Here is a 20,691-nt window from a genome sequence, read left to right on the forward strand (position 1 = left end):
ATCGAATGTTTGATAGCATGAAACTTGATTACATAAAGTGTGTCTTTGATCATCTTAGATTTTAAGGCATGATGATTGTGAGGGCCCCAGCTCATGTGATCACTAAAATCTTAGTGGGCCCCAAAATGAGTTTTGTTTGGATTTGACAATATGATCTTGTTAAGATCAAGGTGGTGTAAGATATGATGTTATGATTGATAGCCAATTGTGTCTTGGAACAAGAACCCTTTGATATTATGCAACTTGATTCAGGTGGACCTCACCTTCGGCCTTAGATTTGAGAACCAAAATAAGATTTGAAATATAACTTCAATCTAACCATCTAGATTCTAGACCTACCAATGATCAAGTGATAGATCAGTGGGCCCCACTACCTACGCTAAGTTTCAATGGTAGATTTGGATATCTAAAGTTATCATGTGATTACCCAACGAGGTTTGGGCAAATGGTCTTCACCATAGGTTTGCTCCCTATAGGTGAGGGTTCGATTCCCCTCGTTGGCTTTACCCAATACACGTGGTTGTGGGTGATTGCGTGTATCTGCAGGGATTAGTCTCACTTCAAAAAAGAGGTGGGGACACCCTGTCTTCAAAAAAAAAAAAAGAAGAAGAAGTTATCATGTGATCTAAATCATATATAGGGCCATGATCACGATGTTCACTGGACCGATCTCAGATATGAACCATGAGATTTAGAGGAAAAGGCAAAATGATCTACTTGGGCCGCTAATATCTCAATTGAGCCTAATCCAACTGTTCATTCTAAGTGTGGACACCTAATTGGAAGGTCTAATGTGAGGAAAGTAAGATCCACCCGACCTACCCCATAAATTCCAAACCATTAGATTCAAAATTGAGGTGAATCATGAAATTCAACGATCAGATCGGATGGCTCTTAGCATCCAACATAGTTTAAAGAAATATCTTGTCCTAACTATGAGTTTTAGACTTGATGAACAGTTTGGATTGTATTAAAGGTATATTATCGATAGAATGGATCGTGGGTCAGCTTTGCCGATCAATGGTTAGATGTTGATAAATGTTGATTTTTGTTTCTGATCCTAGTGTACGAATCCTTGAGTAGAGTAGTGCATTGACTAAATCATTTAATTTTAGTCATGACTCAAGAGAGAAAACTGTTCAAACAAAGAAAACGAGAATCTAGCTGACAAATCATTAGGGAGATGATCAAGAAGCCTAAATGGTCTAAAGAAGAGTGGACACGTTGGGTAAGTAGTCACTTACATGGATGGATTTTCCCGCATGCATCTCATAGCATATCATGTACATCTGCTTGTTTACCTTTGATTATTATTGATATTTACTAAGCATGCAACTGCCTTATATGATGATTGATTTTTTTAAAACACTAAATAACTCAGGGAACAAGTATCCCTTAAATTCTTGGGCGAGCATCCCACATGGACTTGAGTTGGTACCAATAGAACCTCCTCCTTCAACTGAGGTCAAGGCTAGGGAAGAAGTTTAGCCGGCTTCAAAGTCACTCACTCATCGCCAGATTATACGATCACACATCGTACGTGAGAAACCGCGAGCAACCCTTGTGAATACACTCCTACATGTGATGGATTTGTGGTCTTGGTTGAATGGGTGTTGGCAGGCCAGATGTTGTACGCAGCCATGGCCGTAGTGTTCAACTTATAATTGTACCTTGGTAGTTAGCATACTGATTTATATGCTTGCTTTTGTATCTTCATCTTGTTATGAATCATGTGTATAACTACTTATTGGGTCATTAGCTCAAGTTGTTAATTGGAAAACCATCTAGGTTCTGAAAAAGACTTGGAGACTCCAAGAGCTTACTGATGCATTTGAGAAGCATACTCCTACTAATTGGATAATTGAATAAAGAGTGCTAGATCTATCTCTGTTTTTGAGTAATGTTAATGTTTATGTTTGGCCAAGTGTGGCCATATGGATGATTGTACTTGAATAATTTCATTTTAGGATGGATGATGATTGATGATGACTAAGTAATTGATAATGATTATTTGAATTTTATATTGATTAGTTATGGTTTGAATACCCAACGAGGTGTTGTAAACCATTTTTATATCATCCACACCCGAGTCACACCTCTTACTTGGCGACTGAGTCAAGTGAACTCAAGTTTCAGGAGGCAAGGTGTAAGAGAAGGTAATAATGACATGGAAAGTGGAAATGGAATGGGTAATAAAAATTTAAAAAAAGAAAAAGAAAAAAAAAAAAAGAGGAGCATGAAGAAGTCGAAGAAGATGAAAGAGTAAGATAACGTGGAAGAAGTAAATATATAAAAAGATTTTGCGAACCCAGATAAGGAATATTCAAATTACAGTGATATATCCAAGTGAAACTCCCTCAAAAGAGTTGTCTGATGACAACAAGGGTGACTACAAGGTCCGCGAACAATGATTGATCCACGTATAGAGTGGTTCAATCCAAATTTGTATATTGGGTCGGAATTCGATGACATTAATTTGTTTAGAAATGCGTTGAGGCCACAATCTATTAGAAAAGAATTATACCTGATGTTTAAAACAAACAAGGGGAACAGAATGATGGGCCAATGTGTTGCGATCAGATGTCTGTGGAGCATTCATGAGGTTGCGTGTAGTTGCACCAAATCTCATCAAATTTCATTATTAATCAATCTAATTTTCGTGCAAAATATCATGAAATTTCATGATATTTGGTGCAACCAAATATATTCTAAAATAATAGGATTAATATGACAAAAATAAAGTATAAAGATTAAAAAAATTAAAATTAAAAATAAAAATAAAAATAGCAATGGAACTTATTTAATAGTATTACTTGCATTATTTTACTAAAATTCATTGAAAATGAAAAATTGAAAAACATAACAAATCATTGAAGGCATTAATTAATTTTAATGTTTTGTGAAGAGTTAACTTGCAGTGTCAAATACATAGTGTATAACATAGGGTACATAGCATGTAGCATATGCTAATTGACGTGAATTAAGTTATTTTCATGATATATGTGATGTAAAGGCTAAGCCTACTACGTAGCATAAGCTAACTAAAACATTGGGCCAACATATGTCACAGGGTCAAACAGCTGGTTGTGAATTAAACAAGAAGCTAGGACACAATAGGAAGACTTACAAGGAATCCATGGCATCATCCTCTCAACCTCAATCTCAAAGGTACAGCATATCTATACATAGAGGCGAAGGGAGAGGTTTGGGCAACTGATTGCTTTTAGGTAATATCACATTTTATTGCTTCATCATTGGACTTTGCAAGTGAATCATATTATGAACTGAAACTTTGACTGCTATTCATATAATCATATTTATGATTGTTATTTGTTGAATCAGTGGCATCACAGTGATGCCACGTTCATAGGTTCACCGAATGATTTTCACTGAGTCAATGGTTGTGACTGCTATACACTGAGTAGGTGGCAGTGACTGAATTTAATCGGTTTCTAGAAACAATGGATTCAAAATAACTTTCTTACCTAAAGTGGATGAGTCCCATTGAGGCGACTTTGTTGAAGATCTTCCTGGATCATGAAAGCATCTTCATCTCCCTTGAACTACAACCTTGAAGTACTATGCCTTTGGAAATGCCGAGGTGTGGGTCAAGGGTAGGTGGATCTTAACTTACTTATGACGAGTCTTTATGGGTAGGTTTAGGATTCCTAAGGTCAAGCATTCAATGCTTTCTAGCACAAAGGGTCTGCCATTAAAGATGGGTGCTAGAGCATTAATGAATGTTGGAGTTCATTCTCCAATCCGAGCTTTAAATGCTCAATAAGTAGGGATTGAATGATGAACTCTATGAGGGAAGAGAGCTTGGGAGAAGGGTTTCTTAGCTAGGGTATCACACACTCACAAGGCTCTCTCTATTACTCACCCATTTGCAAAGAAACCCCTCTTTTGTTTAAGTAGAGGAGTTTGCAACAGTAAAAAAATGGGGAGAAATCTGTCAGCTTTGATGGCATCAAGAAAATCCAATTTTAACTTGAAAGGTCGCTGGATAGTTTAAGAGACTCCACTCGATGTCATCGAGTGTCCTTCAATGCAATCGAGGTGACCCTTTGATGTCATCGAAGGTCCCTCAATGCCATTGAGAAAATCCAGGATTTTTTTAAAGAGCTTGCTGGACAGATTAAGGTCTCTACTCGATGTCATCGAGTGATCTTCAATTCCATCGAGGTGACCTTTCGATGCCATTGAGAAAATCTAGAATTTTTCCCATGAGTTGGCTAGACAGTTTAAGGTCCTTACTTGATGTCATCAGATGACCTTCGATGCCATTGAGGTGACCCTTCGATGCCATCAAATGTCCCTCGATGTCATTGAGAAAATCAGATAGAAATTTTCAATTGTTGCTGGACATATTTGATATACCTACTCGATGTCATCGAGCGGTCTTCGATGCCATCGAAGACCCCTCAATGGGTGTTCAAGGGAACAAAACAGTCTCTTTTTTCTGTTTTCTTTTTGAAGTTTTCTATTAAACTGATTTCTTCCCATGACCATGTACTAACTCATATTGGAATGGTTTTTCCTATTGGCTTTAGGCGACTTGGAGGGTCATGTTTATAGGTTATGGGTTTTGAAGAGGTCACGGCACTTCATCATTTCCTTGATTTTCAATGCTTGGACGCCTATGATCTTAGAGTCTTTAGTCTTCAATCTTTCATGGGGCTCTCCGGACTCAATGACTCACAATTCACGCTAATATAGAGCACTTGCAGTATTCTATGCAAAATGTGTGTTGACTCTCAACTGTGAAAAAACAATGTGCTTGTGAAGTGATGCATGCGATCGTGGACTGAGTTTTCTGTATTGCCATTATATTCATGTGTGGGAATGTGAAACTTCTGATTCATAAATGTAAATAGGGTTGGGAATGTGAAATGAACACATTTCAGAATCACTAAAATGAATGCAAATGTGGTTGTGAATGTTCTGTAATTCCTATTACAAACTGTAAATGCAAATAGGTTGTGATGGTAAAAACTTATCCATGCGCTAATTCATTGACCGACTTTTCCTGATTGCAGCAGATCCTAGACTTTGAAACTAATGCAGACGGTTGTGAAGTGATGCAGATCAGTGGAGATGCATGCTAAGTGGTTCATAGATTAACCTTTTTTTGTGATTGCTGAGTTTGGTTGCAGGTTTTGTAAAGTGGTTTGTATCAATGGTTTTTTTTTTTCAAATCAATGGTTACAATCCTTTTGTGCACTCATTTCTAAACTGATAGCCATCGATGCAGACCTGTCACCACATGTAGGAGTAGTACTTGGGCTTCATGCACTCATTTGTAGCCTGATTCATCAACTCATTTATGTAACTGATTGACTTTTCCTTATTGCAACAGATCCTAGACTTTTGTAACTAATGCACATGCTTGTGAAGTGATGCAGATCGATGGATGGTTGTGAAGTGATTCATTGACTTATTCTGTGATTGCAGTGATGGGTTGCAGGTTTTTGTGAAGTGATGCACATTAATGGTTTTTTTCCAAATCAATGGTTACTTTTCTTTCTTGCACTCATTTGTAAACTGATTCATGCACTCGTGTGAACTGGATTGAATCATGTGATTGCAGCAGATCCTAATCTAATTTGTCAACTGATTCATAGACTAAACTCCAGACAAATCTGTGAACTGGAACTCATTTGTGAACTGAACTTGAACTGGAATGTGGACCGTAGCTTGAACTGAACATTTTGTTGAAGTCCATACCATTGGAATTTCTGTGAACTGAAATGCATTGCTATTGAACTAAATTTTCCCGTGGACTATGGATCAAGCTGAACTCAGTTGCAACTCCAACTGAGAACATGCATTTCTAAACTAAGAACACTGCAAATTCCTATGAACTGAACTTTTTGCTGTCCAAAATTATGCTTTTGCTATTGTGAAAAAGTCACTCTCCTTCTGCGACTGTTGCTATTGTGCAAAAATCGCACTCCTTCTACGACTTTTGAAAATTCACAGGATGGCATTGATGTAATGTCTTTTGGGTCTGTCAAGAAGCAGAAGAATTTAGAGGGTTTTTTTTTTTTTCTTTTGAGAGAACAAATTTTATTGAGGGAACTTGCAAAGAAAGAAAAGAATACAGGGCCCCAAAACAGCCAAACGAAAACCTATAGAAGAGGAATAGCCGGGGCTGCATTTACAAAACCTGCCCACTCTTTGACTAAGGAGGAAATCCTAGCAATCACAACATTTACCCCCTCCACATTCCAAAAGCATTGCCCATTCCTAGAACCCCAAATAGCCCACAAAACGGCCAAGAGAAGGAGACGCCAATAGGATTTAGAAGCCTTCCCACCCCCTCATTCATACCACACCCATAACAAGTCATGGACAGATGTTGGCATGACCCATTCCTACCTAAAAAGCAGATAGAAAATGATCTCAAACCCTCCTAGCAAAAGGACAATGAATAAAGAGATGATCAATCGACTCTTCATCCCCCATACACATGAAACAAATGTTAGGAAGGACCATCGCTCTCCTTTGCAGGTTATCGGCGGTGAGAATTCTTTTCCGGCCCACTATGCAAACAAAGGTTGCCACCCTGGGGGGAGCCCCATAGAACCAATGGTGAAACGGTAGGATGGGGCTGAGGAGGAGGGCCCCAAGGAGATGAGAGAGTACAACGATTTGATCGAGAACCTTCCATTAATGTCCAAGTTCCAAATGACCCTATCCCCCTCCATCCTTTCCAATTGAATCTTCTGAAGAAGAGCCAACAAGGTGATGTACTCGTCGAGTTCGATGTTCGTCAAATTCCTGCGGCAAGGAGGGTTCCAAACTACTGCCTCTCCCCTAACAGAATAGCGTTGAGACACTCTAACGAATCTGTCCAGGGCTACAGCCGCAATAGCCGGGAAAAATGTTTGGGGCGATTGAGACCCACACCAAATGTCTATCCAAAATCTTAAGCAGGAACCGCTGCCAATACCGAAGGAAATACCCCTTTTAACACAGTGTTGTGTCGCCATGACTGCGTTCCAAACTGTTGAAGTTATATACAACGAGGATGATGTAACAAACCACCCTCCATCTTGCACCCCGTACTTGGCCACAATTAACTTTCTCCAAAGGCTATTATTATATTCTTCAAAAAATCGCCATATCCATTTCTCCAAGAGCGTTGAATTCATCGAGCCTAAAGATTTTACACCTGCTCCCCCTTCAGCCATGGGTTTGCACACCTCCTCCCATCTTAGGAGATAGAATTTCCTCCTATCCTTTGTTCTGTTCCAAAGGAAGTTCCTCTTGAGCTTCTCGATTTTATCCAGCACAGGTCTCAGGCATTTGAACATAGATGTATAGTATAGAAGCAAACTAAACATAACAAATTTAATCAACGTAATTCGACCCCCAAAAGATAAAAATCCGCACTGCCAAGAATCTAACATTTGCTCAAACTTTTGAATGATCGTGTCCCATAAGTGAAGTGTTGGTTTCCCGATGCAAAGCGGCAAACCAAGGTATTTGGTTGGGAAAGAACCTGGATGACAACCAAATGCCGAAGCAAGCCGACTCAACTCCGCCTAATTTACATGGATGCCAAGCATCTTGGATTTTGCCGCATTGATCTTCAGGCCCGAAACCGCTTCGAAACAAACCAAAATTTTTTGCAAGTTTTGCATTTTGTCCACATTCACTGCGTAGAAGAGAAGAGTGCCATCCACATATTGCAAATGAGGTATGCTATTTTGGAGGCCTACTATCTGGAAGCTAGAGAAAAGCCCATTGTCCTCACCCTTGGCAAGCATCTTGCTTAGTGCCTCCATGACCACCACGAATAAGTACGGAGAAAGGGTACCTCCCTATCTAATGCCTCGAGATGACCTAAAAACCCCTTTTGGGGAGCCGTTAACTAGGATCGAGAACCAGGCGGACTGAATACACGATCTAATCCATCCTCTCCACTTTGCAGCACAACCCAACTTTTCCAACATATAATCAAGAAACCCCTAGTCTACATGGTCATAGGCCTTCTCAATGTCAAGCTTACAAATCACACTGCTTTTCTTCTCCCGATGTCTAGCATTAATACACTCGTGCATTATAAGAGAGCGATATCTAATATTTGTCGGCCCAAAACAAAGGACCCCTAACTTTTAGAGATCACTTTGGAGATGATATCCTTGTAGCAAGAATCTTGGCCAACATCTCATATGGACCTCCAATAAGACCGATGGGCCTGAAGTCTTTCAACTATTCCGCCCCTTTTGTCTTAGGGATTAGAGCCAAAAAAGGTAGCTCCCATTTCAACCGATAAGCAACCCCGCTCGAAGAATTCAACCATAAAGTTGAAAACATCCTCCCCCACTACGTGCCAAAACTTTTGGAAAAAAAAAAACAATTGGGTAACCGTCTCGGCCCAGAGCCTTGTCCCCACACATCGAGGCCAATACAGCACTAACCTCTTCAACCAACATAGGCCTATCTAGCTCAGATGCCTATTTAGTCGAGAATCGACGAAACTGCGAGTTTTCCAATCTCGGTCTGCTCCAATTGTCTCAAGATAAAAGATTATTGTAGAAGGAAACAATGGACTCGCATATGCACTCCTTTTTTGTGATAGACTCCTCCTCAATCTGAAGACTTAGAATTCTATTTGCCCGAGCTCTAGAACTAGCAATATTATGTTCCCCCCCCCCCAAGCCAAATCGCACGAGATCTTTGTCTCCATCTTATTTTTTCTTCTCTGGCCCTAATCGCATAACTTGGGATAATCCTGACCTTCTTAAACGATCGGCATTAAAGAGGCCTAAAGCTTCTTCCAGCAAATCCAGCTCATGAATCTATTCAGCTCACTTATCAAACACCTCTTCCCGCTTTCTGGGCACCTCTTTTTTGTTTCCACCATTTCAATTTCTCTTGCAGCAGCTTAAGCTTTCTGAAAAGTTTGTAGCTTGCGTAACCTTCCACCAAGAAGGATGACCACCACTCAACGACTAGTTGATTAAAGCCTTCGATCTCCATCCATGTGAGTCCAAACCTAAATGGCTTCAGGCCCCAATCTTCCTCGTCCGTTTGCAAGACTCTTAGTCTGTGATCAGATATAACCCTCGGAAGATCCTATTGAAAAAGCAAGGGATATTTGTCAATCCAATCGGTTGAGATGAGAAATCCATCCAACCGCGACATAATGGGGTTATCTTGACCATTAGACCAAGTAAAATGATACCGAAGCAACCGCGATTGAGACCCACACCAAACGTTTATCCAAAATCTTAAGCGGGAACCGTTGCTGATACCGAAGGAAATACCCCTTTTAACAGTGTTGTGTCACCACGACTGCTTTCCAAACTGTCGAAGTTATATACGAGGATGCTTTAAAAAACCACCCTCCATCTTACATCCCCATACTTGGCAGCAATTAACCTTCTCCACAGGCTATTATTATCTTCTTCACAAAATCTCCATATCCATTTCTCCAGGAGCATTGAATTCATCAAGCCTAAAGATTTTATACATGCTCCCCCTTCAGCCATGGGTTTGCACACCTCCTCCCATCTCAGGAGATGGAATTTCCTCCTATCCTTTGTTCCGTTCCAAAGGAAGTTCCTCCTGAGCTTCTCGATTTTATCCAACACAGGTCTCGGGCATTTGCACATAGACATATAGTATAGTGGCAAACTAAAACATAATGAATTTAATCAACGCAATTTGACCCCCAAAGATAAAAATCTGCACTGCCAAGAATCTAACCTTTGCTCAAACTTCTGAATGACCATGTTCCATAAGTGAAGCGTCGGTTTCCCAATGCAAAGCGGTAGACCAAGGTATTTGAAAGGGAAAGAACCTGGATGACAACCAAATGCCGAAGCAAGCCGACTCAACTCCGTCTAATTTACATGGATGCCAAGCATCTCGGGTTTTGCCAGGTTGATCTTTAGGCCCGAAACCACTTCGAAACAAACCGAAATTTTTTGCAAGTTCTGCATTGCGTCCACATTCGCCTCGCAAAAGAGAAGAGTGCCATCCGCATATTACAAATGAGATATACTATTTTGGAGGCCCGTTATCTAGAAGCCAGAGAAAAGTCTGTTGTCCTCACCCTTGGCAAGCATCTTACTTAGCGCCTCCATGACCACCAAGAACAAGTACAGAGAAAGGGGATCTCCCTATCTGAGGCCTCGAGAAGACCTAAAAACCCCTTTTGGGGAAGATCGAGCCATCCATTCAAAAAAGAATTCCATGCTTTTAGTAATCTTACTCCGCGAGATTTTTCGTGAGGATATTGCACCAAATTAAAATCACCCCCTATACATCAGGGTTCCCTCCACTTGAGTCTGATATTGTCGAGTTCCTCCCAGAAAGCCTTTTCATCTTGATATTTGCACGACCCATAGACAGATGAGAAGATCCAACGAAAACCTATAAATACATCAGCGAAAAGGACTGAGACCCAAAAGTTCCCCACCCAAGATTCAACTTTGTTCCATCTGTTAGAATTTCAAGCAACACAAATCCCCTCTACTGACCCAACAGCATTAAGCACAACCCAATCTTTTTCTTTCGCCCCCCAAAAAGAATCAAGCGTACCTTTATTGAAGAACTAGAGCCTGGTTTCCTGAAAAGCAATTATTTCCACCTTCAATTTCCTAAAAATCTTTTTTATTTGAGCCCTTTTGGTCCTGTTTCCCAAACCACGAATGTTCCATGATAAAATGATCATTGAGCAACAAGCTTCCTCGATCTAGCCCTTTTCCCTCTTGAGCATCTGCCATTGTTGTCATAATTAATAGAGCACTCAAGTCTCATTAGTTCTCTACACCCTTTAGGAGATCTCCCTATGGACTTTTTGGGCTTCAATACATATGTTTGGGTAGATATTCAGGCCCATGGTTATATATTGGCTATATCTCTCTCTTTAAGTCACTTTAAGTGAAAGCCCCAATAAAAAAATAGACTGGGGATTTGGATCTCAAATCTCCTTCACTCCAGTCCTCGCTTTCTTATTATTTTCTCCTTTATTTATTCTTTTTCCATTCATTTTACGAATATACATGGTATTAGAGCTATTCCACGTGTGATTTGGATCTTAAATCTCCTCTTTAAAACCCTATGACCCACATCAAGTCATGGAGGCCCAAAAAACCCTAGTGTTGAGCGGACCTCAAGAAAAAAGGCATTTTTCAAGGTTTTCTTGCATTCTTCATCAAGTAAATACAACAACTCGCAAAGGTTTTCTTCACAAAGGAGTCACCGTGCACATGTCCGACATACACATGGCACATTGACGATACTCTGAAATGGTTCAATTATCGGCTACATCATTAAAATCACACCAATAGAATGATCGAAATTGTATAAAGGTTGGCCATCTAAATGGATGGTTAAAAACGTTGGAAAGTTCTTTGTTTGTAATCCTTACGTTTGTGGCCAACTCGAGGCTCGAAATTTCCTCCTTTTTGGTGTAAGTATATATTTCAATGGACTTATTACAATAATTCAGTTAGATATCACGTCCACTAATTTGGGATATTAAAGCTGATTTGGGCTACCACATATGCTCCCGTGAATATATTGAAAATTTTCAATGCATTCCAATTCCTCCCATTTACTCCCATCCAAACAGAATATTTGGATTTCAAATGCATTTCATTTACTCCCATCCAAACACAATTGAGTAGGCTATTTACTCTCAATTCATTTACCTCTAATTTCATTTCCCAATTACCTCCATTTACAAGAGCTACCAAACAAGCCCTCGGAGGAAAATCTAACGACATTGAAGTCTCCATCGGGGAACCAAGGGTGAGTCTACTTATCACAAATGGCGTTTAGATCGTCCCAAAGGTGTCTCGAGGAGGCTAAACATGGGCCATAAACGGAGGAAAAGATTCATTTAAACCCATTGGAGCAGTTTCTAAGAACAACAGAGACTGCAAAGGAACCTATGAATGAATCTTCCTTAACCTAGGAAGAAGAGTCCCAAGCGAGCAAGATCCCCCCTAAGGAACTAGTCGCATCTAGGGAGATCCAATCCTTGTGACGAGCTCCCTAAAAAGCATCAATACCGGAACGACTTACTGACTGAAGCTTGGTATCCTTGATAGCCATGAGTTGGGCTTTATGTATACAAAGAATCACTTCGACTTGGGCTTTTTTTATCTCCCACTTCCAATGCCTCGCACGTTCCAGGAAATGATTTTCATTGGTGAATGAGCTTACTTCTTTTACCTTTCTTAGAAGACATCAAGGAGGATCTAAACTCGCAGTTGATCATGGATTCAAGGTGACCAACTCCCTCCAAACTCTAGGGGACGTTGGGCTTTTCCTAACTGCTAGAGCAACTCTCACATCTTGCTCCTCGATGAACTATAAAAGAGCAATGTAGTCATCCTCCTTTTCCCCAAAGGACATTCCCATTGACTTCCCAAAATCCATGAGTGTCACTTTAACCCTTTGTGAGTGCCTGCATCTGGAAAGAATGGGTCCCCAAACTACAACAGGGTCCGAAGGCACCTAGACGTCAAGAATGGGAGCGTCTTTCAGGAGAATATGGAGGGGGGCATCATCGAAGAGAAAGGGGGAAGAGAAATTGTGACAGGAAAAGCAAGTGGGTGGGACAAGTTTCTGGAGGTTACTGGGACCAAGGACCAATATGAGGATTGCGAGAGAGTGGGAGGATAAGGAAAGAGGTTGGAAGGCATCTTTTTGGAAGAGGGAAAAGAGGAATATGAATTTGCAATCTAACAAGGAAAGGTTTTATAGGGGGCTTAGTGATACAGGACAATTAACCACTTGCTCTAAAAGCTCAAACTGTTAGAGCATGGCAAATTAATCATTTTATCTCATAGCCCAGTCCCTACATCTCATGGCTTAGGAACTCGACTGAACCCCGTGGGCCCCGCCCACCCCGAGTGTGCCCCTGCATCCCACAGGCGACCCCACTCGAGCCCGGTGTGAAAATGCTCCCGCATTAATCACCCCTGGTGAGGAGTCTTGAACAAAAGACTTTCCGCTCTAATACCAATTTGATGCAGGACAATTAACCACTTGCTTTGCTCGAACTATTAGAGCATAGCGAATTAATCCCTTTATCTCATAGCCCAGGCCCCACATCTTGACCTCGGCCGAACCCCCCTCGTGGGCCCCAAATCACATGGGTACCGCCTCACACGGGCCGCCCACCCCAAGTGTGTCCCTGCATCCCACAGGCTACCCTACTCGAGCCCGGTGTGAAATGCTCATTAATCACCCCCGGTGAGGAGTCTCAAATACAAGACCTCCCTCGTGGGCACCGCCCACCCTAAGTGTGCCCCTGCATCCCATAGGCGACCCCACTCGAGCCTGGTGTGAAAATGCCCCTGCATTACTTAGCTGAAAGAAGAATGGGATAAGGTGATGGGGGATGAAATTTGCAAAGACTGTCGGAGGGGATAGTGTATCTGATGCAATAGTAAGAAAAGACGACTCAAACGCCCCATTAGATTTTATTGCAGCCACATCTCGAGATAGAAAGGAGGCGGCAACTCAATCGGGTGAGAGGGAATGACATCATCTCGATCAGACGATGGATGGCAAAGAGCGTCTAAGGAAGCCATGTCTCCCCACGGGCCATCTTCGTTGATGTAGGTGTCAAAATCATATAGATAAGAAGAGGCTGAGGGGTTAGATGAAGGTCTAGGCATGTGTCGTCGAGACTCTGGCTTCATAGGATGTGGCATTAAGAGCACGTGTCGTCGAGACTCCGCGGGATCAACTAGTGGCAAGGAATGGATACGAAACAAATCACTACAAAAAAAAAAAAACTCCACATTATAAAACTACCATTAAATCATGATTTTGATGTTGCCTGCCCAGTGTTTGATGAAATACTTGTATGTTGTTGTTATTGTTTTGCATTCTATGAAAAATTGAAGATGCATTGTGTTTGCGAAAATGTCGCATAGGCTTAAACTCGGCCCGAGCTGCTAACCGAACCGAGCCGAGCTAGCCAGTCAGGCTCAACGACTGAGAATGTTGGATCCCAACGCCTGAGAAAGACTAACCAAAATCTTCTTTTGCGAATCCTCTAGATCCAAAATCTTTTTCATTGCCTTTAGATCAAAATCTGTTGGAGCCAGATTCTAGAAATAGACCTTCCTCTATCGAAGTTACCCTGTTTGTGACCATGACCAAAATCGGCACTTTCTTTGCCCAGGCTTTGAAGCCTTCTGGGATCTTGACCCTCTTTTCTTGCTTGATTTGATCTTCTCTCCAATTCTCTTTCTTTTTCCTTGCACACCGGCGACTCTATGATGGTCATTCTTGGCTTCTCTTTTCTTTTCTTGTTGAGAGTTCTCCACAGGAGACTTCGATCTTTCTCGGTAGTATCATTCCCTTCCATCTTCTCTATCTTCCAATGTCGACGTTGTTGATCATTCTTTCTCTTGTGAGATGAGACTCTCATAGACTCTCTCTCTCTCTCTCTCTCTCTCTCTCTCTCTCTCTCTCTCTCAGATGCATCCTCTCTTAGTTTCTCTTTCCCTACAGTTATGTTTTGCACCAAAAAGAAAAACTATCATTGTTTCAATCAGGATTTGAGATGATTCTTCTCTGCCCTCTTATCTATTTAAACAAAAGGAGGTAACAATAAATATGGATATACAACAGTTGGATTATAGATATGAAATAAAAAAATATAAAAAATGCACTGCAGGAGCACTGACACTTGAACACATTTTCATCTATTCTCATAATGGTGCACCCGAATATGTACTATAACCAGTGTTCGAAGTATCGGTATTGCTACAAGTTTCGTTGGCCGGGGATATGGAAACAATATTGATATCGCCCATAATATCGTCGATAACCGAAAATGCATAAACATTATGGAAACATGGAAAAATGGTATAATTTTTCAGTGAAACTTCAGGAGAAGTTAAAATACACATCGTATATTTGGAAATTAAAAATTACAAAAAGAACACATGCATAATAAGTTTCCATTTAATGTGGCCTAAAAGCATGTGTTGTTGTAAGAAATCAGTTCAGCCATCTCATCCATCCCATCTATCCATCCAACCATCCAACCTTCCATCAAAACGTTCATCGATATTTCGGAATAGCGACAACACACGTTATTTCGCCGAGAAATCGTCGACAACTAGAAAGAAAACAAAATATTGTGGGCTCAATATCGCCCATGTTGCGATAACGATAATATCGCGATATTATCAATATTATTATCTACAAATTGAAGATTGCATGCAACCATGTGTTCATAAAAAAATTTGAAACAATTTTTTTAATAAACAGATTTTTTTGCAATATATCGAAATATCACTAATACACTAGCGATACAAGTAACACTCGGAATTTGCCTCGTCGAAAATATTTACTATACATTGGTGATATTGATACATTGGCAATACACATGACACCTGAAATTTACACAATCGAAAACATTGGCCATATTGATACATTGGCGATACAGCACTGATACCTAGAATTTCTAATACTGTCAGTGTTATTGGTATTGCTACTAGTGTTATCAATATAGCTGAGCTGGAGATAGAGATAATATCGGAGATAATTTGAACAATGACTATAATAGGATTAAACTTATAAGCCATAGTATGAAACATTGAGAGAGTGATTGAGCAAAGACTAAAGCATGAGATGAATATATCAACAAATTAGTTTGGCTTCATGCTAGGAAGTATCTCCACATGGATGATATTGGGTTATAAAAAGCTTACCTAGAGAGTTAATTGAAATAAACTTGATAATCTAAGGATATGTTTGGACGTGTGAATTTCCAAATTTGGGATAATCAAAAAACAAAGATTTAGCTGAATCCATGCCAATCGTGTCAGATCTTTATTGTAATTCTTCAAAGTAAATGGCATAAAATCACGATATTCCAAATCTTTGTGAAGAAGGATTTGCAGCATTCTCTCCACTAAATGACAAGAATGATCTGACGTTGCAAGTAAATCTTGATTCATTGATGAACCAAACTTTAGAAAGTAATGTGTCCAAATGTACCCTAAAAGTTTTACAAATCATAAGTTTGAATCATACCAGTAATTTTGGCACAAGATTTATGAAGTTGTCGATTCTCCCGTGTAAGTAAGACGGATTGTACTTTGAAGACTGAACACGGAAGCAAAATCCCAGTACACGGTATGTCATCCGTGGACCACATTCAACAACGTACCCAAGCTGCTCCTTTGTCCTACGTTTCAAAATAAATTAAGAAATTTGTCGAGCAGTAACCCTACCTTTACAGTGCCATTGGCCTTCCGTCATTAATTCTCATGATATTCAAGTCAAGCTGAGGGAGAAAGCTTATGTTTCAATGGTGTATTGATCATATATAAGAGAGAGAATCCCAATTTATGGGAACAACAAATGATGTCTTATTCTTTCATTCTGTTTCCCAAGCCATTGCAGTGGCACCAATACCCAGTTTGTGGGTATGCCCAAAGAGGCAGTTGGCCACACCATGCCTTTAACAGGAACGAGTCACTAGAAATTGGTAACAATATAAATGCAATTAAAACAAGAGGTTTATGACCCTTGGTGCAAGGATTTGCATAGTATCCTTTGGACTTGATTCTGTACAAGTGGGCCCATGGTTTAGTCATACAGACTGACAAATGGATGAACCTTACATATCGCCAAGAAGATGATCCTAACCCATTGACTGGTGGCCTGCAAATAGATGGTTAAGAAGAATAGTCAATAGAAGCAAGTCTAGAGAGTTGATGGCAAGATTACTCCAATGGAGATTTTTGGAGCAAGGTCTACCTGCAGTGGGTGCATCCATCAGCTCAATGGTCTGAATCACCAACCCAAAGGCCTCACTAGTAAAAACTCTAAGATTCAAGAATCCTATGCAAAGTTGCAGTCAAGGATCATATAATTCCTCAGAAATTTTACAAAGATTCGGCATATACCATATAAGAATGGAAGGGCATAGATACACGCAAGTAAAAATTCCAGAAAAGCATTGCATTACCTTAACTGATCAAAAAACGGTTCTTCCACAATATCATCAAAAAGATCTGCAATGGCTCTCAATTTGGACCATTTCGTTCCCGTATCCTGTTCAATTTGAAAATAAAGCTGCAAAAGAAAATTGGAACATAAAAAGATAGGAATATGACAAATGAAGACTTGAGATGCTAAAATAACAATTGTGAAAAAGAAAACCAGAAAATGAAAGGGAAAAATAGGTATCATGATTAGATTACCTCAACCACAGAGTTCACTTCAAACTTATTCTTTACATGCATATTTCTAATGAGGCTGGCACCAGGGGGGAGACACATAACACGTTCCTGATGTCTCAGTTCAGTTGGCAGTGGCTGTACAGACAAGATAGATCTGAAGGTGCTCGATATACTGAATGCCTCGTCCATTGATAAATTGCCATGCAATAGGCCCTCGATATGCAACTGTTGATTTTCATGCATTGAAGCAGAATACAATTTGATCTTCATAGGAGGATAAAGAAAAAGGGTAGGAGAATATTGTGATACATATTATCAAGAAGATAAGGTGGCCTTTGGATGTCAGCCAAATCTATTTTTGGTTGACATCATCAGCAGAAAGGATGCCTATGCTTTCAGCATGGCATATGGTGGCACTTGCCCTCTGTAGAGAGAAATGCAAAGGCCACTGGTGAGAGTATGACCTTGAATCCCATTCCATGTGCAGGACCTCAATCCAGTGAACCCGTTATGCATGTGGCCAAAAATAGATGTCACTGGATGGCCACACATGTACGACTAGAAGAGTACTAAAGAGAATTGACTGGTGCACCAAAATTCAATGTACATGTGTAGCCTACTGATGACCTGACAAGCTTGGGACATGCCACATTCACAGTGGGGCCCACCTGATGAACAACTTGGATCATGTATAGCTGAACCACATTAGCACGTGGCAAGGGTACAATTCAAGTTCCTACTGACACAACTAGCCCTGCTCATTTCCTGGTTACTCCATAAAATGGCCTCTTTTTCTTTTTCTTTTTTTGCACATTTCTAACCTATATAGATAGTGGAGCAAGAACACAATGGACATGTTTCTATCCCAATTAGCAATTTGGGCAGGGGGGAATAAAAAGGAAGAACATCTGTCCTGTGATGGATTATCTGAACATCAGCACCCTAAGGGTCAAAACAATGAATTGATAGATGTGTAACAAGATAACAAACATTGAATGTGGAAGATTAGTCATGTACCCTGGAAAGAAGTATGGGAATAAAAGCCTTCAAGTCAGAAAGGGTTATGTCAGATAGGTAAGATAGCTTGTCATCCACATCCCAGAAGTTCTCTCGCAGAACTTGCAATCTCAAGTATGTAGAATGATTCAAAGGCTTCATATTGGCATTTCTGAAGGATCTCTCCATATCTTCTTTAATAACCTGTTTTATTCCAATTGTTGACATTTATAAAGACACAAAAACAACAATTGCAACAGACAAGATTATTTTCAAACTCACCTATTTAGAGTACATAAGTGCATGAACTATGCTTGAAGGTTATAAATGGAAAAGGTGAAGAGCATCTAAAGAAAACTTATATCATAGGGCATGAAAAGAGGAATCCACATGAAATATGGTAAGTTACTTGGACACTTCAAAAGGTGTGTTGCTACTAATGGATGCGTTCGACAGGTCTTAGTGCTAGCATTACAAGGATACTTGTCCATGTTAAATTTAACAATTACTGTAGGAATTAACAATATTATACCTTCAGAGCTAGCTAAAACAATTACTAAGCATATTAACGGTTTATAACTACAGTTTATTAATGATTTGGTTCGGTTCACTGATAGACTGACCTCTACCCTTCTACACCAGGAAAATATATATTTCAAATATTAATAATATCCATATTTAACACTTTCATGCATAATCAATGAATCATACTCGAAAAAATGATGATTCCATATTGGCAGAAAATGTTCCCTAACTTTAAGGTCATGCTTCAACAAACACAAACTAAAAATTCCTATGAATTAGTTGGAGAAAAGGTGGTCTAGTCTTCTTAACATCATAGAAATCTTTGGAATGCTGAAATAGTTATTATGGTGGCAGAGCTCCTTGACTTTTTACATAGGTTGGCCCTGTTTTGTTCCAATGCAGATGAGATACTTTGGTCTCTGTCTCCCAACAGTTTGTTTTTGGCTCATCACTACTAAAGGGCTTTTGCCTGCAAACTCCTACTAAACTGATTTGCTCAAAAAGTAAGGGAACGGGGGGAGCCCAGGTGCGAGGCGTTAAGCAGACAGTTGCTACTAGAATTCATGGTAAAACCATCATGGTTAGTATAAGAAATTTGGGTATGAGTTATTAGTCTAGCTTTATTCGCTTATTCGAAGTGTTTTGGCTGCTTTGGGTTCCTTATTGAGGATCATGGAGGGGTGGACTAATGATCCCTACAAGCCACTAGGTACAGCTCTTTGGAAGATTTACTGCAAGTTATAGTAAAGCCAATTGCCATCATGATTTGGTAGAGGAATTCACAGTAAACCATCATGGTTAGTAGAAAATTTTTGGGTGTGTAGGTATTAGTCTAGCTTTATTAGCTAATTTGAAGCTGTTTTGGTCTCTTTGGTTTCTGTATTGACGATCATGGAAGGGTGGACTAATGGCCACTACTAGCCACAAGGTACAGCACTTTGGAGGATTTTGCCACGTGATGCAATGTGGGAAATCTGTAAAGGGAGAAATACAAGATTCTTTTAGGGTAAGGAATTATCTGTATCATCCTTGGTCGCCAACATTAAGGTTTCCCTAGTATCATGGGGTGCCGCTCTGGATCTCCTGGGAAATTACTTCATCTAGACCCCTACGTGAACTGTATTGATGAGTACATGTGATAACCTATCAGAACTTCAAGTTGGTTCTCCCTGCCCCCGGGTAGCTGGAAACTCATTGATGGTAGTTTGTTGGGTTACCCTTGAACGGGGTATTCGAGGAGTGGTTAGATATGACAGCAGCGCTCCTGTACTTTGCTTCTCAGGTCCTGTGGAAAGTGGCAATTCTAACAGAGTTAAACTTACAGAGATTAAAATCAGGATCGAATTAATTTAGTTTGTTTTGAGGGCCCAATTAACATTGTGGGGACTCAACTTGGGCAATTCTGTGGGCCTCGGGAAAGTAATTAGCACCATGGATGCTAGCATTTATGCTGAATGACTTTAGAATATGTTGTCATTCCTCATCTACCTTTAATCAGGTCTGGAAAGAAGCAAACTCTATAGCCGATTCCCTTGTGAAGGAAGAAGGCTACAAAAGCTAATCTTTGTATAGGAGACTCTAATCCATTGCTTCGATGAATTGTATTTATTTATTTTTTCACGTAAATGAAATTTTAAGTCATTCATCCCAAAAAATAACGCAAACCCACATCCTCTTTCTAAGTTGCTAACATATATAAATAAGTAAACAATGCCTTGCTAACATATAGGACAAAGGTGCCAGCTCACCAGCCTGATGCTTGTCCAGGCCAGCCTATAATCCATTAAGTGGGCCTGATCCCAAACCACCATATATGTACTCAAGCCTTATAGCGTTTTTAAATCGGGCAAGATGGTCAACCTTGTTGGGGCAGACATAAGGGCCAGCCTGATTATTTCGCAGGCCTGAAAAATCAGGTTATTGGTCTAGTAACATAGAGCTTTGAAGGTGCACATTATTTTTTGAGGAATAATGAATTTTATTAGAA

General features: G+C 40.1%; 1 protein-coding gene across 3 annotated transcripts in view; it reads right to left on the reverse strand.

The window, feature by feature from the left end:
• Positions 1 to 20,691, reverse strand: part of LOC131223832 (nardilysin-like) — a 108,943-nt gene that overhangs the window by 10,284 nt on the left and 77,968 nt on the right. For all 3 annotated transcript variants that reach the window (XM_058219350.1, XM_058219349.1, XM_058219351.1), the window contains 4 exons: positions 18,201 to 18,383; positions 17,205 to 17,408; positions 16,970 to 17,076; positions 16,030 to 16,183 (listed from right to left, as the gene is read on the reverse strand). In XM_058219350.1, the coding sequence (XP_058075333.1) occupies positions 16,030 to 16,183; positions 16,970 to 17,076; positions 17,205 to 17,408; positions 18,201 to 18,383 (648 nt within the window). The remainder of the gene's footprint in view (positions 1 to 16,029; positions 16,184 to 16,969; positions 17,077 to 17,204; positions 17,409 to 18,200; positions 18,384 to 20,691) is intronic.

The sequence above is a fragment of the Magnolia sinica genome, chromosome 13, assembly GCF_029962835.1.
Source record: "Magnolia sinica isolate HGM2019 chromosome 13, MsV1, whole genome shotgun sequence".
Taxonomy (NCBI): Eukaryota; Viridiplantae; Streptophyta; class Magnoliopsida; order Magnoliales; family Magnoliaceae; genus Magnolia; species Magnolia sinica.